The sequence below is a fragment of the Physeter macrocephalus genome, chromosome 20 (assembly GCF_002837175.3).
Source record: "Physeter macrocephalus isolate SW-GA chromosome 20, ASM283717v5, whole genome shotgun sequence".
NCBI classification, from domain to species: Eukaryota; Metazoa; Chordata; class Mammalia; order Artiodactyla; family Physeteridae; genus Physeter; species Physeter macrocephalus.
In genome coordinates, this window is record NC_041233.1 from 99,503,000 (window position 1) to 99,526,971 (window position 23,972).

The window sequence follows — 23,972 nt, forward strand, 5'->3', positions numbered from 1 at the left end:
ATTAATAATTTAAAAACTCTTCATGATGTACTTATATATGATATACAAATTTATATATGTATATGACCATGTATATATATGGATACATATATTTATATGTATCTATATATGCATATTTATATATATATATAAAAGTTGACTTTGTTAATATCTATACTATTTACATTTGTGTTTTTTTTTAAGTAAATATTTTATGACTTTTATAGTACTTGAAAAATTCTCTTCTATATTGGGTATTCTTATATACTATTGGTGGGTGTGTAATACATGTTGAACAGTTTGGCCACATGAGATGTGCATATCTTACTATGAAATTCCATCCTTAGATGAATTACTCTGTCATAGAGAAACTTCTATACATATGTACACAGAGGTATAAACAATAGTATTCATTCCTAATAGCAAGTGCTTGTAATAGTGCATAACTGGAAACCACCTAAATGCCTTCCAACAGGAGGATGAATAAGTAAATTACGGCACATTCATATAATAGTAGTAAGAATAAATGACCTTTATGTTTCAACATGAATAATATAATTCAGAGGAAAACATAGGCAGAACACTGTTTGCCATAAATCTTGGCAATATTTTTTTGATCTGTCTCCAAAAGCAAAGGAAATAAAAGCAAAAATAAACAAATGGGACCTAATTAAACTTAAAAGCTTTTGCATAGCAAAGGAAACCATCAACAAAACAAAAAGACAACATAATGAAAGGGAGAAAATATTTGCAAATGATATGACTGATAAGGGGTTAACACTCAACATATATAAACAGCTCATACAACTCAACATCAATACAAAAACAAAACCAAGCAACCTGATTAAAAAATGGGCAGAAGACCTGAATAGACATGTTGCCAAAGAGGAAATGTAGATGGCCAAGAGGCACATGAAAAGATGTTCAACATTGCTAGTCATCAGGGAAATGCAAATCAAAACCACAAGGTATCACCTTACACCTTCGGAATGACTATCATCAAAAAGAACATAAAAAACAAATGTTGGCAACGATGTGGAGAAAAGGAAACCCCTATATACAGTGTTGGTGGGAATGTAAATTGATGCAGCCACTGTGGAAAACAGCATGGAGAGTTCTCAAAAAACTGAAAATAGGGGACTTCCCTGGTGGCGCAGTGGTTAAGAATCTGCTTGCCAATGCAGGTTCAAGCCCTGATCCAGGAAGATCCCACATGCCGTGGAGCAACTAAACCCACGTGCCACAGCTACCGAGCGTGCGCTCTAGAGCCTGTGAGCCACAACTACTGAGCTCACGTGCCACAACTACTGAAGGCCGTGCGCCTAGAGCCCGTGCTCTGCAACAAGAGAAGCCACCGCAATAAGAAGCCCGAGCACCGCAAAACAGAGTAGCCCCCGCTCGCTGCAACTAGAGAAAGCCGGCGCGCAGCAACGAAGACCCAGTGCAGCCAAAAATTAAAAAACAAAAATAAAAAACTGAAAATGGAAATAACATATGACCCAACAATTCCACTCCTGAGTATATATCCAGAAAAAACAAAACCAGTAATTAAAAAAGATATATGCACCCCAGTGTTCATAGCAGCATTACTTACAATTGTCAAGATGTGAAAGCAACCTAAGTGTCCATCAACAAATGAACGGATAAAGCAGCTGTGGTATATATATATACAGTAGAATGCTACTCAGCCATAAGAATAAAATTTTGCCATTTGCAACAACATGGATGGACTTGGAGGGTATTATGCTAAGTGAAATAAGTCAGACAGAGAATGACAAATACTGTATGATATCACTTATATGTGGAATCAAAAAAAAAAACATAACAAACTAGTGAATATAACAAAAAAGAAACAGACTCACAGATATAGAGAACAAACTAGTGGTTACCAGGGGGGAGTGGATGGGGAGAGAGGCAATACAGAGGCGGGGGATCAAGACATACAAACTATTAAGTATAAAATAAGCTACAAGGAAATACGGTACAACACAGGGAATATAGACACCATTTTATAATAACTATAAATGAAGTATAACCTTTAAAAATTTTGAATCACTACATTGCACACCTGTATATAATATTGTACGTCAACTATATTTCAATAAAAATTTAATTGATAAAAAATATAATCAAAAATATAATTCTGAGCAAAATGCGCTGCAGAAGGATATTTGCAGTATGGTCCCACTTAAAACTTCTAAATGTGCAAAACAATAATTACTATTGTTTTGGGTTACTTACATACGTAATAAGAGTACAAAACCAGCATGGGAATGATTAAATCCTAAATTCAGGATTGGAATTTCAGGGGGAGTTGGGAAGGAAGTGGAGGGAGGGAATGGAATCCAGGAGGGGCATGCAGTAATTTTAAATTTAAAATGTTAAAACAGTAGCTTTAATGTTTTATTACTTAAGTTAGTGGTTGATACGTGGGTTTCTTGTATGTCTAAAATACTTAATAATGATAATCTTGCTATTAGTTAATTGATAACATATCTAAAGATGTTTTTGGACAAAAGATTTTTAGAAAGCAAAGGTACTGATTTCAAATGTTACCTGAACTCTTTCTGATCAAAAAAACGAGTATGTTATGAAAACAGCAACTTAAAGCCACATGAGACACTGTGATCAAATGTCCCAGGGGAGGACTGCATGGACCATTAGCTAAAGCAACCTCACCTTCATTTTACAAAAGCAATTAGTACATGCTTCAGTCTTCAAAGTGAGCAAGGATTACCTGCTCTTAAAAAGTTAATAAAAGCACTTGGCTTTTGACCCTTTGAGCTCAGCTGGTCCAAGATTTGGGTCAGCTTTTTTCCACTGTAATAAAAGTTGCAAAATGTCATTTTCCTAGACTCCTTTTAAAAGGAGAGACGTTACATAAGTTATTGTGATTCAGAAGCATGCACTTTTCTGTAGAGACAAGTGGATAGCTCACGTCATGGTGTTTTATTAATCAGTTAAAATACTATAAGTCTGAGTAGGGAGAAGAATATGGAACAAGGGCAGGAAAGCAGGCACACACAGGACAGGTTATGCATTCTGAGCTGATTCAACTCAGTAGCTCACTTTCAGTGCAAATTGGGTAAAGAAAAAGAGCAGACAGTCACAAAATCAGCTGGAGTCCGGGTCTGTGTGGGTCGGTGGTGGGATTAATGAGCACGGAAGGCCACGAAGGTTCACTCCGGGAATACTTCACGGGCAAACTGGGAGTCATGCTCAGGGTCACAGAAATCAAAACATTTTCTGCGAACTGACCTCACAAGAATGGGAACTCGGAATGTGTGTGGCGGTGGCTGAGAAGGTGGGTGAGCTGTTTCGACCCATCCATCCTGGTGGCATCAGCGGGCGGGGGTTTACCCTCACCTCCCCGTTAAGGCCCTTCCCAGACTCCATTTTCTTATTTTCCTTTCTTTCTTTTTTTTAAAAAAATTAAATGTTTATGTTTTCCCCTTTCCCAGCTTATTAACACTTGGCTCTGATATGCCAGCTAATCCTTGGGGTGTGAGCAGAGCGGCCAGTCACAGACTGTTGTTATTGTCTTAAATGGGGCAAAAGGGTATTTACGATAGTTTTTCAGGCTCTGCTTTGAAATCATTTTTCTGAGGTTTACCCTCCATGTTTACCTTCAGTTGTGCAATGATTATCCTGTGCCAAAGAGCTTTGGCTGGAAACACAGCCTGGGTTTTAAGTCATCAATTTATATGTATCACTGAAGGAAACCTTTCTCTGTTCTTACCCTAGCCAAAAAAGAAGAAAGAATCAACATTATGCACAAGATGTTGTACATAAGTTGGAATTCATTACTGAATGTACATTTTATAAATTTACAATATCCTATGTGTAACATTTCCAGTGTTGTTCTCATAGTATTGTTATCGGTGCCATCTGCATACAAAGGACACAAGGCAAACACTTTGGGTTGTCTTGTCACCCCTCTACATTTTCCACCCTGGTGCTCCTGGCTGCAGGCAAGTTTTGTTGGTGTTTGGTTGCATGTGGTCTATAGCCCCAGCATAAAAGAAAGGGCTTCAGTCTTTCCCTATAACCCAGTAGCACAATATTCTACTCTGTTGGGTTCTGGCTCTTAAATAGGCCCTCTGCATAGTTCCAAAAAATCAATAACTCTTAGAATACGAAAATCTACCCACATAAAATAAGACTTGAGAGGCCCGGTATCATACTCATGCCCACATTGCTCTGGGTTTGGTCCCGTCACTCCCTTCTCACCCCCATTGGTCTGTCATCTCATTTGTCCACTCAGGAGCTACACAGGAGTCAACATGCACGTGCTAATTTCATTTGGCTGGAATTTACTAAATGAAATTCTAGCTTCTTGTAATAGCACAAAGGAAAGATGTTTCTATTGCCGTCTGAAAGTTACATGTTCTAACTTGTTTCCATCAGTGAAAAATTATAGTCCAAAGTCTGCCTTATCTGAGTTGAAAAGCAATACATTTGATGGCATCCTTTTCAACCTGAGATGGGGTTCGTTTTCAAAAGTTTTACTTTAAATATAGCATATTGTAAAGGTATATTAGGAATGTCCTTACTCATCTGGTTTAGTTCTCTCTTTTTTTTGCCAGATGTTTATGTTGGTGAGAAACCAATAACACTGTCTAGACCTCTAGGATATAGTAATCAAGCATGAATGGAAAACATTCAGAGGTCACACTTCAATCTGGACCTACAACATCCTGCTATTCAAAACCAGATTAGAGATGATGGCTCATGATAAACGGAACCACACTGAATGCTGAGTCAGTGATTTGAGGGTTGTCTGCGAAAAACTAAATATGTCACAAAAAATCTGAAAGATAAAACAAAGTCTAGACATCATTAAACGAGCTGAACCCCTGCCCCCACTCCAAGTTGTCAACAACCAGATGCTACATTGTGACTTTTACATCAGCATCCTGTAAATCAGGAATCCTTAATCTTTTATGAAGAGAGGTTCCCTGAAGTCATGGCTTCCTGAGGGTGTGTGTGTGTGTGTGTGTGTGTGTGTGTGTGTGTGTGTGTGTGTGTGTGTGTGTGTGTGTGTGCGCGCGCGCGTACAACTGCCTAGATGTGTTCATATTAATAATAAATCCTCTAAAGAGACAGAGAGGGAAGAGAGAGAAAAGTGATTTGCGGTGTTAGGATGTTCAGATCCTGAGGGTGTGTGTGTGTGTGTGTGTGTGTGTGTGTGTGTGTGTGTGTGTGTGTGTGTGTGCGCGCGCATGTACAACTGCCTAGATGTGTTCATATTAATAATAAATCCTCTAAAGAGACAGAGAGGGAAGAGAGAGAAAAGTGATTTGCGGTGTTAGGATGTTCAGAGATCACCAAGAGCGAGATTTTCAGCAAGCAATAATATGCCATGGTTTTTTTTGCTATGTCCTGGTGATTTCCATTGTCTAGAAGTTGTTAGTTTGTTTTTTATTAATAGTGTTTCAGTTCTTGACTGAAATAGTTTACTGACTGGTGATTCCTGCAGGAGAGGATCAAAACTTGACACCCCTCTGTCAGGATACTGAGCTCAACCCGAAGATATTTTTACTGTCAAATCATGAGGAGACTGGGTCAGTATCTCAGCAAGTCATAAAAATGACCTTCTGCTCTCTCCATTTCCTGGCTGCCACTCTCAAGCGCTTATTGAACTTTCGACCTGGAACACATCTGTGTTATACTGAATGCAAGATGTGGGTCAATAACTGTCTCAAAAAAAGGCAAACCTTACCGCTTCCCAGCCTATACTGGAGTAAAATCATGGTGGAGTACTTTATGCTTTTATTTTTATTCACTGGAGGAAGCAACCAGGTGAAATCAGTCCAGTTAACTAGTGTGAGAATTTTTTCAAATATTGAGAAACATCCAAATAACTTACCTGGCTGAACATACCAACGCTAATGTGAAAAAAAATTTCAATATGTAGTCCCTGTATTTACCACCCTCCTGGCGTACACACACACACACACACACACACACACACACACACACACACACACACCCTATTACCGTCACATCCTCATAGTGACACAGAGGATCTTCTCTGCAATGATTCAAATGTTTTCATTTCCGTATGCAATAATGAGAAAGTGATAATTATAACTTGAAAAGTTAGTTATGTCAAGGAAATTTTCACTTATAAATAATGTTGTTCTAAAAGAAAACAAGTATATAAATATGTTGTCCCTGTATTTACCACCATACACACGCACACACACACACACACACACACACACACACACACACACCCTATTACCGTCACATCCTCATAGTGACACAGAGGATCTTCTCTGCAATGATTCAAATGTTTTCATTTCCGTATGCAATAATGAGAAAGTGATAATTATAACTTGAAAAGTTAGTTATGTCAAGGAAATTTTCACTTATAAATAATGTTCATTGGGATACAAATGAGCATGACTATCAAAGTACAGAAAAACCAGTAATGATGAAATAGTGTGGATATCCTTTGTTATAATGAACTTGGGTCAGCAGTCAGTTCCTGCTGAAGAGACAAGAGAGGGAGGGGGAGGAGGGAGGGGGAGGAGGGAGGGAGGGAGGGAGGGAGAAAGGTAAAGAGGAAGGGAGGGAAGAATAAAGGAGGGAAGGAAGGAGGGGGGACAGACACTGATTGGGTCAGCAAGTACCTTAGGGTATCTGTCACACCATGCCTTAGAGGCTAGTTTTCTCTGTAGGTTACTTTTTTCCTGCCAAATAGACTCTAGACTACTGAAGTTCAGAGACAGTTTTTAATTTTTCTCTATCTTTTCTACCACATAGCATTATACTCAGTGCACAATCAATATTAGCTAATTTGTAGTTAGTACAAGGTTATGCCCATCCAATATAAAAACCCTCTGTTACTCTTTGCTTCAGTGGATGCTGTCTGCCTTCTTGATTGTACAGTGTCTGAGCCACGTCTCACGTTTTCTCTGTTTCTAAGGACCCTTATTTGAAAATGAAATGTTCAACCTTAAAAACTTTCCTGCTTTCTTTCATCCTTTGGCCTCTCTACCTGGGAACAGTAAGATGCCACAATTAACTAGATTCTTTGGAATATATTAGTGAAGTCACTTCTAAGAAAAACAAGGCCATGATACACGAACATACTGTCAGTATTCAAAACATGCTTTAATTAAAATGTGGAAGCCGATAAAAGAAGTACTAATACAAATTCATATCTTCTTTGGTGATTTTCTCATTGATTTAATTAACCTTTGCATTCAGTAGATAATTGATTTTCAAACTACTGAAAGCAATCTAGAATGTCACTGATCTGAAATGAACTAGAATTTTTTGAGATCATTTTATATATATGAAAATATAGAATTGCTTCACTATGATTGAATACTTAATCCTCAAATTCTATTAACTCAAGTATTTTTCTGCTCAGAGTGTGACAGAACCTTGGTGACTGGTAAACATTTAAGAATATAATAATTATGCCATATTTTAAAAATATGGCATAATGGTGTAATAATTATGTCATAGTTTTAATAACTCATCTATCATTATTTTTCTTTTTTAAAAAAAATCCAAAATAGGAATATCTCTCAAAGTTATTATGGGCAGAAAAGATGTCCTTACTTCCAGAATGGTTCCATAAGAAATTCTGTGAAATAACAAAAGACTTAGGACAATCTATTTCAGGTCTATAGCCCATGTATATTGAGATCTGAAACCTATCTTGTCAATAAACTAAACTATTTAAAGCACAATCTCCAACTTTAGTTCATTCTGATTTCTGAATCAGTCCAAAAAAGCACCCTGTTTTAGATAGTCACATATTTTAAACTTTAGTACACTTCAGCTCTGTAAAAGGGTCAGTATCTCATCTTAAAAAAATGATTAAAGATATGACCTCATAGCACTTTGGAAGCAACAAGTTTTTGTCCCATAAAGAGAATGGCCAGTTCTTTAGGAAAAATGCGCTCATTTGTCTGATCCTTCTTTGCAGAGAGGGTCTCCCTGGCTCCATGGGGGCACCCACCGATGGTCTGATTTATTGATTTATGTTTACAGATTACTCTGCTCATGAGAGGAGCTGGGCCCACAGGGATGCGCAGAGCAGTTTAAACGTGTTTCTCAACCTTTATGCTCATGTCCCGTCCCTCCCACCCACCCATGATTTCTCTATCTTCAGCATTTTGTGAGATGCAGTTTGCACTATGAAAACAATAAATCAATCGTGTATATTTTTAAAAGCTACAAGTGCTCTTTCCATCACTGCCCCTTCCAAGTGTGTCTTTTCTCATCCTCCCCGAGAGTCACTGGTTTAAAGATCAAATCAGTGATGAGCTTCACACTCCCCTCAGTGTCCAAGAGACAGTATATAGTTCTTCCTTAATAACATGGAGTTCACATTGCCCAAGCTGGGCCCCTCTTAAATTCAAAGGTAGAATTCAGACGTCATCTTCATGGCTGGCAGTTAAGGACTGTGTCTGTCTTGTTTGTCCTTTGGTGCCTAGCACAGTGTTTTGTGTACGATAGGTTCTCAATAAATATTTGTGAGATTAATTAGTAATTATGGGCAGATTTGGATGTTACTGAGTTTTGTCCACGGACACCCACTAATGGATTTTTAAGGTATTGTCAAAAAATACCCTAGCTTAAATGGGGATAAAAATAGTAGTCTATACCTCTCAGGATTATTTTGAAGATTAAATGGGAAAATGCCTTTAGAGCTCTCAGCACAGATTCTGGCACTTAGTAGGCAATCAAATGACAACTTAATTATTGTTATGATATTATTTGTCATAAAGAATGCATCCAATGATAATAACCACCTATGGCTGGGTGTCACGTTTAGTTCATATTACAAAAATAATTTAGTTTGTATTAGCTGCTTAGTCTTTGGCTGTGCCTGAGAAAACAACAGTAGCACTAGAGTTGTGAGTCTGATTATTAAAGGGATGTGTAACTTTGGTTTTCTTCCATGGTTAGGTCTTCATCAATAATTCCAACCAAATGCTTCAAAAATATCAGTGGTTGTTCACAAGCAATGTGGGAAGAGCACAGGAGGATCAATGCAACCCCATCATCATCACAAATAAACGGCTCCAACACATGCCTTCTGGACAGCACATCCTCTTTCTTCAAGAATGGCAGATTATTATTAACTGATGGGAACCAGAAATGGAAAAACACATACAATGGCAAGCTTAACTTCAATCTACTCCTTGATCATTTCTCTGGAATGGAGACCTTCCAGTGGGATGTTCTTTTTAATCCAGTTTTGGCTTCATGATATAGCTTCTGATGCTTAGGCAGACCTGTGACTCATATATCCCTCCTATTAAGCCTTTGACTTTGGACACATCCCATTTGTGTAATTATAATGACCTTTGGCAAACTATGCAGACTGTTCCTACACACTATTTTAAATGAAGAAAGTGACAGAAGTTTTGCTCCAGAAACAGAGGCATGCGAAATGTCCCTTCAAGTGGCAGCCTTGATGTTGAACACACTTTTTCCCACCCCAGAGCTGGGCCACGTGCTTGAAATCTCACCTCTGGTACAGCTGCTCTTTCCCATGTTTGCCTATATCTACAGAGCAATTTTCAAAGCAGGTTCCAACTCGCTTGGGAAGGCTCTCAGATATTGTACACCTAGCCTGACAAAGTCATATGCAAGGACTGATTCCCTCATCAGTGTGCGAAAACAGTTATTCTCTAGTCACTTCATTTTGGATTTCAACACGGTCTGCACAAAAGCCACCTTCATTAGATTCTTCTTTGCTTTGCTCCTCAGGTACAGAAGTAAATCCCATTTCCATTGAAATGTTACCTTTTCTTTTCATTTTTTTGGACTTGTTGAACTACTTTTGCCCAAAAGGCTTAGACAAATTATAGGAGTGTCACACTATAGTGGTGAAGCTTCCTTGCAAGCAGGGCATAAGGAAAAGGGAAGTTATTCCAACCAAAACTGATGGAGGGTTTACTTACGCCAATGACTTTTCTGAGCACTTTGCATAGTAGCTCATATGATCCTTAAAATAATTTCATGACACAGGTACTATTTTCATCCTTTTTATATTGGTGAGGAACAGACTTGCCCAAAGTTACCCAGTACAAGAACCAGGATTCAAACCCAGGCAGTCTGATGTCACAGCCAGCTCTCTCAGCCACTATAGTATATTTTCTCTCATCAAAGCTGGCCTCAACATCAACATGCTTCTCTTTTTATTGAAACAGTCACATCTAATTTAATACATGCTCATATCCACCCTCCAGAAATGTGACCGTGTCTCATGAAGCATCATTAATGGTTGTCTCTCAGGCCCTTCGAAATGTTCTATCGTGTTGCATTCTTCTAGAGAAGTCTTTGTTTACTGGAGGAGCCTGCATATTTTGAGGCATACATCACTCTTGGTTAAAAGGCATTCTATTTGCCCTTACTTGCTTTTCATGGTGAACCAATGAGCAGAAAACAGTTCACAGGAGTCAGTGTTTGTGGTTGCCTGTCATGGGAAATGGGCCAGAATTCTTGATGCCCTACTGAATTCGGAGCCAATATACTGCACAGTATGTTAAGCATTCTTTTTGCTGGTGAATTGGAGACCTGGTCAGCTGAAACGTAAAAATCTATTTCACAAAAGACAGACGATGCTGAACATCCAACAAAATACCCCTGGGAGCAGGGGTGGGAGGAGGGTCCAATCTAACATATATACTTGAAGTATTTATTTTATGTCCATTGACTCTCATCTGGATTGAGACTGGTCTAAATTTTCCTAACTTCTTCATAGGCAATTCAGTTTCTCCTCCTTCTCTTCAATGTTTAGCAATGGAACTAGTGACATGCGTTCATAACATGTTGGGGTGTTTAGATTTTTTCTCCTTATGTTTCCCTAATAGAGAGAATAGACTGAATACTTTTTTAAAAATCAGTGTTTTAAAAAACAACACTATAGAAGTTGTTCTTACCTTATTAGATGTTTTTAAATAAGAACTAATATTTAATTTCTTTTTGGTTTATTTATTCATTCCACTTTCCAACTTGATGAAAGCTACATGCGTCTTCTGGCTTTTGCCGTACTTTCAGTCTCTCTCTGTCTTTCTCATCTGAATTTTAGTTTCTTTTCTTTTTCCTTGGAGGCAGTCTTATTGGTGCGCCAGTCCAAACCTGTTTGTGGAGCTTTGTCAAATATACATCAAAGAATTCCAGCCATCTCATGTATGACAGTCCAGCATCTCAGGCTATAAGAATTTTTGACTATAAGTATTTGAAAGCCACAGTAAGTATTAAGCAGGGATTTTTAATTTAGGGTCTATGGATAGATTTCAAGGTGTCCATGAACTTGGAGGAGGAAAAATTACATTTTTATTGTCACTAAACTTTAATTGAAAGGAAGCATTTCTTCCAATTATGAATGTTGACAAACTGCCATCCCTGCACACACAATGGTACTACTAGCTGTCCTGTGACTTTGTCACCAATAGAAATTCGACTTTTCCAAATCACATTACAGTTGTTGCAGATATCACAAAATCTCATTTACATTCATCTCTCCTCCACAGTTATGGTGGTTGTCAAACCCATTCCAGAACATACATGATTGCAGTTTTTCTCTCCACAGATGTTCATGGGATGCTGCAGGCCCCATTCAGCCACTAAACAGGAAAGCTGAAGATCTGCATGTTGGTCACCTAGATATGGATGTTGTTCCCAAGGATTTCCTCTCTATAATGGTTGGTGACAAGGAGACGAATCAAAGATGACTGTTCAGTTTAATGCTATTAATTATAGCTGCAGTAACAATCGGCACACTGGTTTCTTTAAAAAACATCAAATTGACAGTTACTTCCCTATATTTTGAACACATTATCCTGTTACAGAATTCATTCATCTTATATTGCCATATCAGAAAATTTTGGTTTGAACACCTTGATCACTATATTTCGTTCTAATTGGTTTCTGCTATAATTCTATATATTTTATTTATATATGAAAAATACTTTTCTGAGAAGTGGTTCATATGCTTCACCAGAATGCTAAAGAGATCCATTGGCACAAAAAAGGTGAAGAAGTCCTATATGAAAGGATTAAGGGGTGACAGGTTTTCAGGAATAAAATACTCCCTGGAGCCAAGATGTCCTTGTGCCCAAGGGAAGGAGCGGCAAGGACACAGCGGACATGTAAGAAAGACGCACAATTTGCCCAGAGGATGGTTGTTGGCCCCATCTGTCACCCACTGTTAACCTCAAAGTTCTTATTCTCGGAAAACACAGTGCCATCCTATGCTTTAGGAATAATGGTTGTAGAGGGAACAGGAGTAAGAGAACCCCTGTGGGCTGTGGGTGGGCAGAGCATAACAATTACATATAAAGGAAGATGCAATTAAGACCGTCTGTTCCATCACTGCTCATGACTAGAAGGCCTTTCCCTAGCAGCAGTTCTGTATTTTGTTTATATAAGGCTGTGGATCCTTAAAAATAACAGACAGAATCCTTGTTTTATACATAAGGAAGTTTAAGGCAAGCAGAGGTAAATGATGGTTTGCGTACATAACACCATTTGGGGTAGAAGAACTGGGAACTTCTAAGTTATGTAGGGTGTGTGTGTGTGTGTGTGTGTGTGTGTGTGTGTGTGTATGAAAGAGAGAGAGACAGAGAAAAATAGAGAGCTAAATTGATTGAGAGAGAAAATACCTAACAAGGAAACAAAGCTTTGTCCCGTGGCCAAACAGTCCGGTCAGGTAAAACCTCTGAAAGAAACTGAAATCTCAGGTTAGTTTTTGAGAAACCTGGTGAAAGTCATCAAGGTAACAATCATCATGGAAATAACATTCCAGGTACTAATAACAGAAGTATTTCCCTCCAGACGCTTCTAAACATGTTTTACCTGTCATCTCATTAATTTCCCAACATAAGAGCAGCAGGAGGTTTGGACTTTCTACTTCTCTCCATTCTGCAAGAGAGGGCAAAGTGGTGTGATGTAAAATAAAGACTGGATCTGATGTTTAGAGAAGTGGCTTTTTGTGGATAATTAACAGCTAATACTTAGCCTTTGGCCAGTGAGAGGGTGGGGTGCAGAGAAGTTTGAGGGAAAGGATAGAAGTAAGTGGTCTTGAGGTCTGGATGTGCACCAGATGGGTCTCCACTTGATTGAGCTATGAGCCAAGGATAAGAGAGAAGACAGAAAGAGTCCAAGTCCCCAGTAATCAGAGGCAGTTGTGGTAGCCAAAGTCCTTTCTTTTTAAGTATTATGTCTGGATATTCTACTGTGTGAATCACCAAAGAAGTCACATTTGTCTTAGAGAAACCTGAAAATACAAAGAATTTCTTCCTTCAGTGGACCTGAAGCAAAAGTCCTACTTGCTGTTAGAGCTGGGGAAATGTTTAATTTTTCATCACATGTAAAAAGTAACTATTTTTCTCTATGTGGTCTTCATTCCATGCTATATTTTGGACTCCAAACAGACCCTTAATATATAACAGATAACTGACTAGGTAGAGACAGCAACTTTCCAGGGATAGTATCTTTTTTTTTTTTTTAAAGAGGTCAACAGCTGTCAAAAGCTCTTCATTTATGAAAATTTAAGAGGAGGTCTGGGAAGCAAGACTGAATCAACCTTAGTCTCAAATTGAAACACCAAGCTACAATAAGATATTTTTGTGTTATCTTTAATAAGGCATTATTTGTGGAATCTTTCCATTTGGGACGATGGATTTGTCAAGAAAAACAACAGTGAAGCAACAATTTTTATTTTTTGTCCAAGCCTCAACCAATTACAGTCATGAATTTTATACTCTCATATCTTATGTCTTAAACTTCCTCTGGCCAACTGGAAATTGCTATCATTTAAATCTACCTTAAAACGCACTTATTGTAAAGTTGGATTTCTTTAAGGTATCACATTTTACTCTAAAGCCATAATAAAATGATTAACTTTAAAATATTTTACTCTCTCCCCTACTTTATGGTAGACTTGACATTGTTTACTGTCTCCGAGTCCTGGGCAATAGGGTTTAGTTTAAGAAAGAGAAAGATATTCATGAGCATTTGGGACAAATTTATAGCCTACAAAGATATGTTATCTTCCTAATCTGCTTTATCACAATCACAAACCTTAACTTTCACCTCTTCAAGTCATGTCAGGACAATTAGGTCAAAGTCAAATGGCCTTTTATCAAGAACACACAGTACAGAAATCTGGACTGACACTTGGAGGCCACATCTAATATTTTTAACCATTCAGAACTTCATTCAATATATGGAAAAACAACTGGATTAACTAAGAAGGTTAAGAAAACACAATCTTTGACCCATCTATGCAAATGACATAAGTATACAGACTTAGCAAACAAGAAGGAGCCATTAAACACTACTGGGATACCTTCCCTGGATTCAGAGAGGTTTTTTTTTGTTGTTGCGAGATGCTATTCTTTTAATCAAGAAGAATCAAGAAGAAGTTCCCTTCTCCTTAATGTACCCTTTCAAACAGTCTGCCACTTGGTGGCTGTCACATGAGCCCTAGAACGTTTGAACTGCACACTGTATTTATGTTTTATTATATTTCAAACGCCTGCCTCTAGCATACCTGACACCCTCTTGGACCTCAGAGCAGTCCCGGGCTGCCAGAGGAAATACCAGCAGGCTTTCACCAGGCAGGGCACATTACTTCCCTGCCACTCAGCCTCCCAGGCCCCTCTCCTGCTCGCGCCAGGCCACCTCCGCCAGACGAGCTCCACAGCCGACCCTCACCAGCCGAACAGACCTCGGTGCTTTTGCCTGGTGTTGTTCATCACCACTGATTTCCTGACATTTCAAAGGACCTTGCTTTTCTTTTCAAGGTTAAAAAAAAAAAACCACACACCCCACAAAACCTCTCATAAAACCTTATCTAGAAATAACAAGACCAGAAATCAGAGAGGCATTGGAGTTAAAAAACAAAAACAAAAACAAAAACAAACCCACTCCAGAAACGTTAAACCCCAGAACAAGGGAGATTGAAATCATTGCCATGACAGTGATGAACTTTATCCAGCTGATGAGATCATGAATTATCCGAGTTAATAACTGTGCCTGTGTATTTCATTGTTTTGCTTTTCAAACCTCTCGTCCTCACCCTCCGCCCTTCACCCCTCACCTGCCAGCCGTCTGTCTCGGGTGTTTTTCCAAATGACATCCAGGGCTCTGGCCGTGGAGTCTCGGATGTGATCACTGAAGGACCTCCGGAGAGGGGCTCTCAGGGGCCGCGCCATCACGTTGGCCTCGGGGTCCCCCATCCACCGCAGCTGCAGAGGACTTCAGCGCAGCTTTGGCGCAGCGACCATCCCTCGGGGCCGCTCCTGCGGAGGTCCCTCCCCGGCTGCGGGCTGTCGCCGTGCCAGGCGGCCGGGCTGCGTGCGCGCCGGGCCCGGGGGCGAGCGAGCCGCGCGCGAGCCCCGCGCCCTCAGGAGCCCGGCATTGCGGCCGGGCTCGCGCAGCTGCCCAGGGAGCGCCGACTGCAGGCGGCCGCCTGGCCGGCCGCCAGGCCCGCGCGGCGGCCACATCTGGAAAGGCTTACAAATGAGCCCACGACACCCTCGCGCAGCTCTCGAGCTGCCTTCGTGGCTGTCTAGATGCTTCTCGCTTCCTGTGTAATCCAGTAACTTGACTTGGTAGAGCTTGGCTGATGCTCTAGTCAATAACGTGTCCCCCTGCCCTGGCAAGCCAGGTCCCCTTGCAGTTTTGAAGGAAAGGCCGGGCAGGAGGCAGAAAAGGGAGGGAGGGGGAGGAGGGGTGGCAGGTAGGGTTCTCTTCCATTCTCAAGGATAATTCTCACTCACATTTATGTTTTATCAACTCACTTGTGTTTTTAGATTGGGCTGTTTACGGGACAAAGTCCAACGTTTAGTCGTGCTTGTGGGAAGGAGATAGGCTGTAATGAACGTTCTTCACATCGGTCTGGATTCCGGCTAGGAAGCAGACACCTGAGTTTTAAACTTAATATTGATCAGCTCCTCATAATTCCCCTCTAACTATGCTTCTACTTACATTCAATGGTTTCATCAGATAATTCTAAATAAGGATCAAATGTCCCCTGATTTTGTGAATCTTTTGGTTCACAGTAAGCAAACTTCATCGTTATAATTGCACATCAAAAATTCTGCCCAAAAGAATTTAAAAAAATAAGTAGTGCCAAGCACCATGAAATCAAAATATGGGCCAACTGCTTCTTTTACAAGATATGTTTTTGAGTTTCTAAAATGCCAAATGAATCTATTTCTCTGCCAATGAATTTGGCTGATTTTTTACCTTTCAATGCATTAATAATCCTCTCTTTTTTTTTTTACTGTCCCCTAAATCCAATCTTACAATTTTCTATGTTTGGCATGGAGGCTTAATTATGGCATCAGATAGTATCTAAGGGCTAGTTCGTCACCTTTGCGAAATTACATAATGCTGTAAAAGCACTTCATAAATTGCACGGCACCATGCAAATGCTAATGATTATCATAATTATTTTTATATATGAAATCACTTTTCAGTCTCCAAATTTTCACAGCGTGCATCCTCTTTCCCATCAACTTTGACAGCTGAACTATTCAAAGGATGATGATTAAATTAGTGCAATTGTGCTCACGAGTTACAACTTACACTAGTACCACTGCTTATTAGTAACCCATGTGTCCTAAACTGTATTGTTTCCAGATTGTTCTTGCTCTACCAACGTGCTTGTGATAGATACTTACTTCTTTGCCTTATTATTGGGCTGGGCATAGATCAGGAGGCAATAAGTACCAGCTGCTGAGGCGTGTAGACCTCTGTGCCTGTGGAAGCCAATCCCAAGGGAAAATTCTCCATAAAATCTCAAAAAATTTGACTGCCTAATACCTGGGTCCATTTTAAAGCTAAGTACCCAAAGTCTGTGTGTGTGTGTGTGTGTGTGTGTGTGTGTGTGAGTTTCTCCTTCAGAGAAGTCTGGGTACCTTGAAGCAGTTGACTCATTTCCTGGTCACATGGAACAGAACAGGTCTATGTGGACCCCTTTTGCAGAGGAGTAGCATGAAGCAGCCACAGCACGAGCAGTGAACCACACACTGTGCTAGGCATGGGGATGCTGAGGATGAATCAGACACTGGCTCTGGCTCTGAGGAGGAAGAATCACATTGGCCACAAATAATTTCAAAACACTGTGATTAGTTCTATGATCGAAGCATGTGCAAAGGAGCACAAATAAGGAAAAGGTAGCCTGGATTCCTAAATCCTCTTAGGCACTGACTTCACCTGAATTTCTAGAACTATGACAGAATCAGGGGCATACAGTCATTCCTAGCACTGATATCAACAACTGATTGTCTGAGTCATGCAAAGTGACTGACTATAATGGCACAAAGATTTTCTATACCCAAATGCAGAAAGGAAGGGGGAGCAATAAAGGGGAAATAGCATTTACTGAGCACCTATCATGCACCACAAACTCTTCTAGCACTGACTATAGACTCATGTATATAGACCACTATTGTTGTTATACAGACCACTATCGGTGTTATTATCTCCACTTTATTTAATTTATTTATTTGTTTGTTTTTTTGCGGTACGCGGGCCTCTCACTATCGTGGCCCTCTCCCGTTGCGGAGCACAGGCTCCGGACGTGCAGGCTCAGCGGCCATGGCTCATGGGCCCAGCTGCTCTCCCGCATGTGGGATCTTCCCGGACCGGGGCACGAACCCGTGTCCCCTGCATCGGCAGGAGGACTCTCAACCACTGCGCCACCAGGGAAGCCCTATTATCTCCACTTCAGAGACGAGGAAGCTGAAGCACAGAGAGAAGAGGTCAGATAGTAACTGGCAGATCCAGGATTCATACCCAGAACTGTCTGTATCCAAAGCTCATTAGCCTCCCAATCAATTTGAATGGTCAGAAACGAATGATAGTGATGGTAATGACTCATTAAAACTATCTAGGCTCAGTTGATACTAAGCTATGGGCCAAAGCTCCATAATCTTATCCAAATAAAATCACCACTGGACCCATGGTGTGGAGGAAGAAGCCTGAGTTTCAGATGAGTTTTAGGTGATGCTAGCTATGGAAACTCAAGGGCAATGAGTCAAGAGAACCAAGACAATCAAGTCAACGCATACTGTCTAATGATGGAGCATTCAAGTCTGAGCTCCAAAGTGTTCCCAAATGACCTTCCTTCTCCTCTGCAGCACTCGCTTTCCAGGACAATACTCCTAGTACTTTGCTTCTTGGAAAAAAATCTACTTATCCTAAGTACAAGTTCCATTAGGTAGAATGACCTAAGCTATCTGAAAGGTTTTTATGTCTTTTAAAAAAGGAAACTTACCAACATAAATGTAACATTTATCGATCGATGATTGGAGAGGAGGAACACAGCTAAATGTTTTCCAGCAAGGTGGGCTTTCATTATTGATTTAACCATAGCCCAAAGTGGGGCTGGCAACTTGGTCCCTCATTTCTAAAAACTCATTAAATCCAAATATCATTGTGAGGCTATTTCAAGTCCTTATGGATGAATCTTGGCCACATATCATGGGTATAGTGTAAAAACCATTCTAATAGACAGCCAATTTTAAATTATTTTTATTTCTGTTTTCTGTCTGCATTTATTGGCCATTAGAAATGTTCCACACAGGAAAAGTACTTTTCAGAATTCACTGTTTATAGAATAACTCCCCAAGTTTTATTTCTACAAATCTGAGATAATCCAAATCTCCTGTAACTGTGAGAGGTGAAGATAGCATGTGATAATTACTGTTGGTCTCAGCTTGGCAGATGGGAGAAGCGGAAGAATATGAGAAGTCATTTGGTGTTTTTCAAGATCCCACTGGGAATTTTAAGAGCAGTCAGAATAGCAACATTATGCTCTGATTGCTTTTCAGAGCCTTCTTTTTGTGATAAAGGGCTAGTTTCAGCCATTGGTAGAGCTGCCCTCTGACCTGGGGAAGCTTTGCAAACTCTTCTAGATCCCTGGAGAGCAGAGATTCTTGTCAGTATACTAAGCTAGAGATTCTGGCTTAAGTACATCTCTAGTATTGTCCATCTAAGAAGATCATCCCACTTTGGTAATGTATTACAGAGTTTATCTAATTTTGTCTAATTTATAAATTTCAGCTTCTTACTGCAAACAAAACTTTTAATTTTATAGTGTTTCTAGGCGCTGTGTGCTTCGATCTAATGACAGGGACACCTTCTTTTCCAAGCTCATATAACATAAATCCACTTGGGCCTTATGACCACTCTCATTTGCTGATGCAACTTATTTACGCCTTCTTTGGAGCAATTAGAACATTTAGGATTACCTGAAGTTCTGGTAAAAACAATGTGAATAATGAAGGGAAATGGAATGTTTATTCAGAGTCACTACCATGCATGGATCTAGGTCTTTGGTGCAGGAAGGAAATTACTAAAACTCCATTTGGTTAAATCCTGTGAGTGATCCAGCCCCTGCAACAGGACAGCAGGTTTAGTGAATGACAGTGTCTACCCTGGCCCTACAGGTTGGCCTCAAGGGCTGTAACTCCACAAAGGGAGTTCTCTTCCATTATGTAGGTATCCAGAAGCCCATAACAAGGAGAATTCATAATATGAAGCTTCTGAAATTCTGGGGAAGGTGTAAATGGTTTCTCTTTGCTCCAGTGAACAACATCTAGCATGTAGATTACATGCTGCCAATGACTGTTTCATTTTGAATTTTGTTTAGTTAGCATGACCATCATTAGTACACTTGCTCTGGTGCAAGTGGCAACTTTATTTCTTAATTGCTTCTGCATTTGGGACCCTAAGGGTTACACTGAATTTGTTGAGAATCTCTTTTGTGACGAACTCAAATGTTCTCAAAGGGCTCAAGTCAAGGTTGTGTACACTATTAGGTATCTATTTATGCTTGATAGACCAATAGACCACAATGACAATTTTCTTCAAATTGGTGATCTCTGACCTGGGGACAGACAAGATCCTCCTTAGAAGGCAGGAAGAAAATCTCAGAATCTGTATCTATGTATACAGTTATTTAAATATTTCTATTTTTGTCAAATGTGCAAAGGACATAAGTATAGTGATTTATGATCTAATTTATAAATAAGTGTATATTCTCAGAAAGTTTTACTGACGGGAGTTAGTGATCAGAGAAGTTCAGAGACTGTTTCTCTGCAACTACTGATACATACCAAATCATACTATCTTTCAGAGTAAAATCAACTTGTTTGGGGCATAGTGTTGAATAAATGTAGAAGAGGAAAGGGTGTAATAGAACAGGAAGTGAATATAAGGAAAGGAAGAAAGACTTCCTTTTCTTCTTGACTGATGCAACAATACTTTATTTCCTTTTCAACTATGGAATCTCATTACTATCTATACTTTCTGAAACAAAGTTCACCTGGGCTGAGAAAATTCACCTTGCTTGTAAGAAAGGAAACTGCTATTGAGTAAATGTTTGTGTCCCCCCTCACAAATCCATATGTTGAAACCTAATCCCCAATGTGATGGCATTAGGCGGTAGAGCTTTTAGGAGGTGATGGGGTCATGAGGGTGGAGTCCTCATGAATGGGATTAGTGCCCTTATACAAGAGACCCCAGAGAGCTCTCTTATCCTTTCTGCCACATGAGGGCTCGGCAAGAAGACGGTGTCTATGAACCATGCAGTCAGCCCTCACCAGACACTGAATCTGTTTGCACCTTGATCTTGGACTTCCCAGCCTCCAGACTGTGAGAAATAAATTTCTGTTGTTTATAAGCCACTCAGTCTATGGTATTCTGTTAAACCAGCCAAAACAGACTAAGATAGAAACAGGTTTCATTTCAGCCCTGCCCCTTGATGGCTTTGTGATCTTGAGACAGCATTTTCACAACTGCTAAAGAGGGGATTGACTAGTTCGCTGATTCTGGCCCAGAGCAGGAGATGGAACTGGTGAATATCAGAATCACACAGGATGGGGCCTCTCCTATTGAAGTGGAACAAAAAGGTTAAATAATTCTACGGGGCTAGATGGTCTCATTCCACTTCTAAAAAATACCTCAACAGAATCTTAACTATTAGTAAATAAATTGCCCATTTTTATCCTTTCCTCAAGCTATTTTCAAGTGGCTTTGAATACATTTCTTTGGAATTGTTCATTTGTTTATTTTGGTTTACTCCTTTCTCAATTATTTCTTTTTTATTTTCTGTAGTTGACTCATTTTCTATACTGGAATTTTTGGCAAAGAGACAGGAAATAAAAGATACTAGAGAATAGGAAGAGGAAGTAATGATGCTCCCAGAATTTTTTTAATGTAATAATTTCAGATTTTCTTCTCTGTTATGATTTCAGAAGGTTAAAATATTTTTAATTTCTATAGAAAAATCAACAAGGATACCTCACCAACACTAATGCTAAAGAAATAATGCATCTATAATTTATATTTCCTTATAAAAGAACAGGAATAATGGTACCATAAATTTTAGGTACAGTAAAAACCTCAGAAGAAAATGATTTCCTTTTTCTTATTCTTCATTTTCTTTTAATTTTAAATTCTTCCTTTTATCCTTTTAGTTTTCTATCCTTCATTCTTCAGTGTAGAATTCCAGTATGTTATTAATTAAAGGACTCTAGCATTATGACATAGAATTACAGTGATTTCTCTGCTTACTCAGAAGTATATTATGACTACTTGAATTGCTTTAAAATTGTATTTATTTCAATTCATACTAGCTATTTTATGTATATTTTTTTTTGAGATTGGGACCAAAAAAAAAATAACCTCTTGCTGATTCTGAATTATAAGACTTCCTTCTGAGAAATAAATAAAATATTCAAATGTTTTATTTTACCTTTATGTAAGTCCACTGCCACAAATCTCAGTAAAGAATGCCAGATAGGATTATCCTCTGGATTATAACAATCAACAATAACCTCAAATAACATGTTACACTAATAATAAAATCAAAAGCAATTTTGGATGATGGCTGAATGGTATACTCAAGCATATACATTCAGGCATAATTTCAAAGTCAGATGAAATAGGAATCCAAATATTTGTCTATGTTAATATAACCTATTGATTACACCCTTCCAATAAATGTCATATATTGTGACAAGACCCAAAACACTGCCAATACTAACAGGCTTGAATGTTTTTGTAAAAAAACTCTTTTACAGTTTGACTTAGCTTTTGTCCATGAAGAGATCCCTGCTCATAAACACAACACATACACACACACACAAATACAAAACACTGTTTTTCAGAAAATGTAAAATAGGTAATGCAGGACTGTAATCTCTGAAAGAAGGTTAAAAAAACAAATAGATGAGCTATACTGCCCCAACCTACTGCCTGGGAGAAGTTTCTGGTCCACAGAGTAGAAACAGGAAAACCAAACATAACCTGGCAGTCTTGAGGTGAAAAAGATCAGAGTTCGTGGAGACTGAGGCAGCTAGAATTTGCAGGTCAAAGGGAGCGGCATAGAGAGTGAGCTCTGCAGATCTGCAGATCTGCAGGGGGATCTCCCCAAGGCTTTGACTGAATACTGATTGGCAGAGATGTAAGAAGGAACTCTCCCAAGCCGAGGCAAGAGGTATTGGAAGTCAGTAGGCAGATAACTTCCTGGTCACACAGGGCTAGGATTAGTTTCTGTTCCCACCAGCTGGCATGAAGAGACCTTGTGTAATCTGAGGCATTGGATGAAATCCCCAAAAGAGTCATGCCTCAGTACTGGGGCTAAATTAGTGGCAGAAAAATGGCTGCTCTGGATCTGCCAGCAGAAGAAAGGAAATAATAAAGATAAAAGCAGAAATCATGGAAATGGAAAATGGACAAACAATAGGGAAGATCAAATCTGTTTCTCTGAAAAGATCAATAAAATGGATTAATCTCTAGTTGGATTAACTAGAAATAAAAAGTAAGTTTAACAAGGTCACAAGAGTCAAGGTCAATATACAATAATCAACTGTATTTCCATATACTAGCAATGAACAATTGTAATTAAAATAAATATCATTTATGATATTAAAAACTATGAAATACTTAGAGATAGATTCAACAAATATGTATGCAAAAACTTGTACACTAAATGCTATAAAACATTGCTAAGAGAAACTAAAGACCTAAATAGAGAGATATACCATGTTCATGGATTTGAAGATTCAACATTGTTAGGGTGTCATTTCTCTCTGTAATCATCTATAGATTCAACACAGAATCAATCAAAGTTCCATAAGGTTCTCTTTTTTTAACTTGAGAAGTTGATTCTAAAATTTATTTGGAAATACAAAGGGCCTAAATGAACCAAAAAGATTTTGAAAAAGAAGAGCAATTTTGGAGGATTTGCACTACCTGATTTCAAGACTTACTATAAATTGACAGTAATCAAGGAAGGGTGATACTGATTTAAGGACAGACATATAGACCAATGGAACAAAATAAAGATTCCAGAAATAGGTCCATACTACATGTTCAGTTGATTTTTTATAAAAATGCCAAGGAAGCCAATGGGGTAGGATAATCTCTTTCAGTAATGTTTCTGGGACAACTGGGTAACCATATGGGAAAAAATAAACCTCCACCTTTACCTCACACCTTAAACATTAACTCTAAATGGACCATGAACCAGAGATCTAAATATAAGAGTAAAACTCTAAGACTTGTAGAAGAAATTTTGTGACTTTAAGTTAGGCAAAGCTTTCTTAGGCCTCAGTAAGCATGAATCATTAAAAAAAAAAGAGAGAGAGAGAACAAAATGGAACAAAAACCTCTGTTCTTTTAAAAACACTGCAAAGAAGAGAAAAAGTCAAGCCACTGGCTGGGAGGAAATATTTGCAAAACACATCTAATAAAGAATTTGTTTTCAGAATATATAAAGAACCCTTATGATTCAATAACAAAATGGCAAATAACCAGACTTTAACAAAGGGGCAAAAGTTTTGAAATGACACTTTATAAAAGCAGACATATGAATAGCCAATAAGTACATGAAAAGATGACTGACCTCATTAGTCATTAGGGAAATGAAAATTAAAATCATATTGAAATACCACTACCCACTAAAATTAAAAAGACTAACCATACCAAGTACA

General features: G+C 38.9%; 1 protein-coding gene across 12 annotated transcripts in view; it reads right to left on the reverse strand.

Moving 5' to 3' along the window:
- DLC1 (DLC1 Rho GTPase activating protein) overlaps positions 1-23,972 on the reverse strand; it is a 415,897-nt gene that overhangs the window by 165,245 nt on the left and 226,680 nt on the right. Inside the window, exon 6 of one of the 12 annotated variants that reach the window (XM_055081337.1) lies at positions 10,239-11,652. The exons of the other annotated variants lie outside the window; for them this stretch is intronic. Coding sequence (XP_054937312.1) covers positions 11,615-11,652 — 38 coding nt within the window. The 3' untranslated portion in view covers positions 10,239-11,614. Of the gene's footprint in view, positions 1-10,238; positions 11,653-23,972 lie in introns of those variants that run through there. 12 annotated transcript variants of the gene reach the window in all.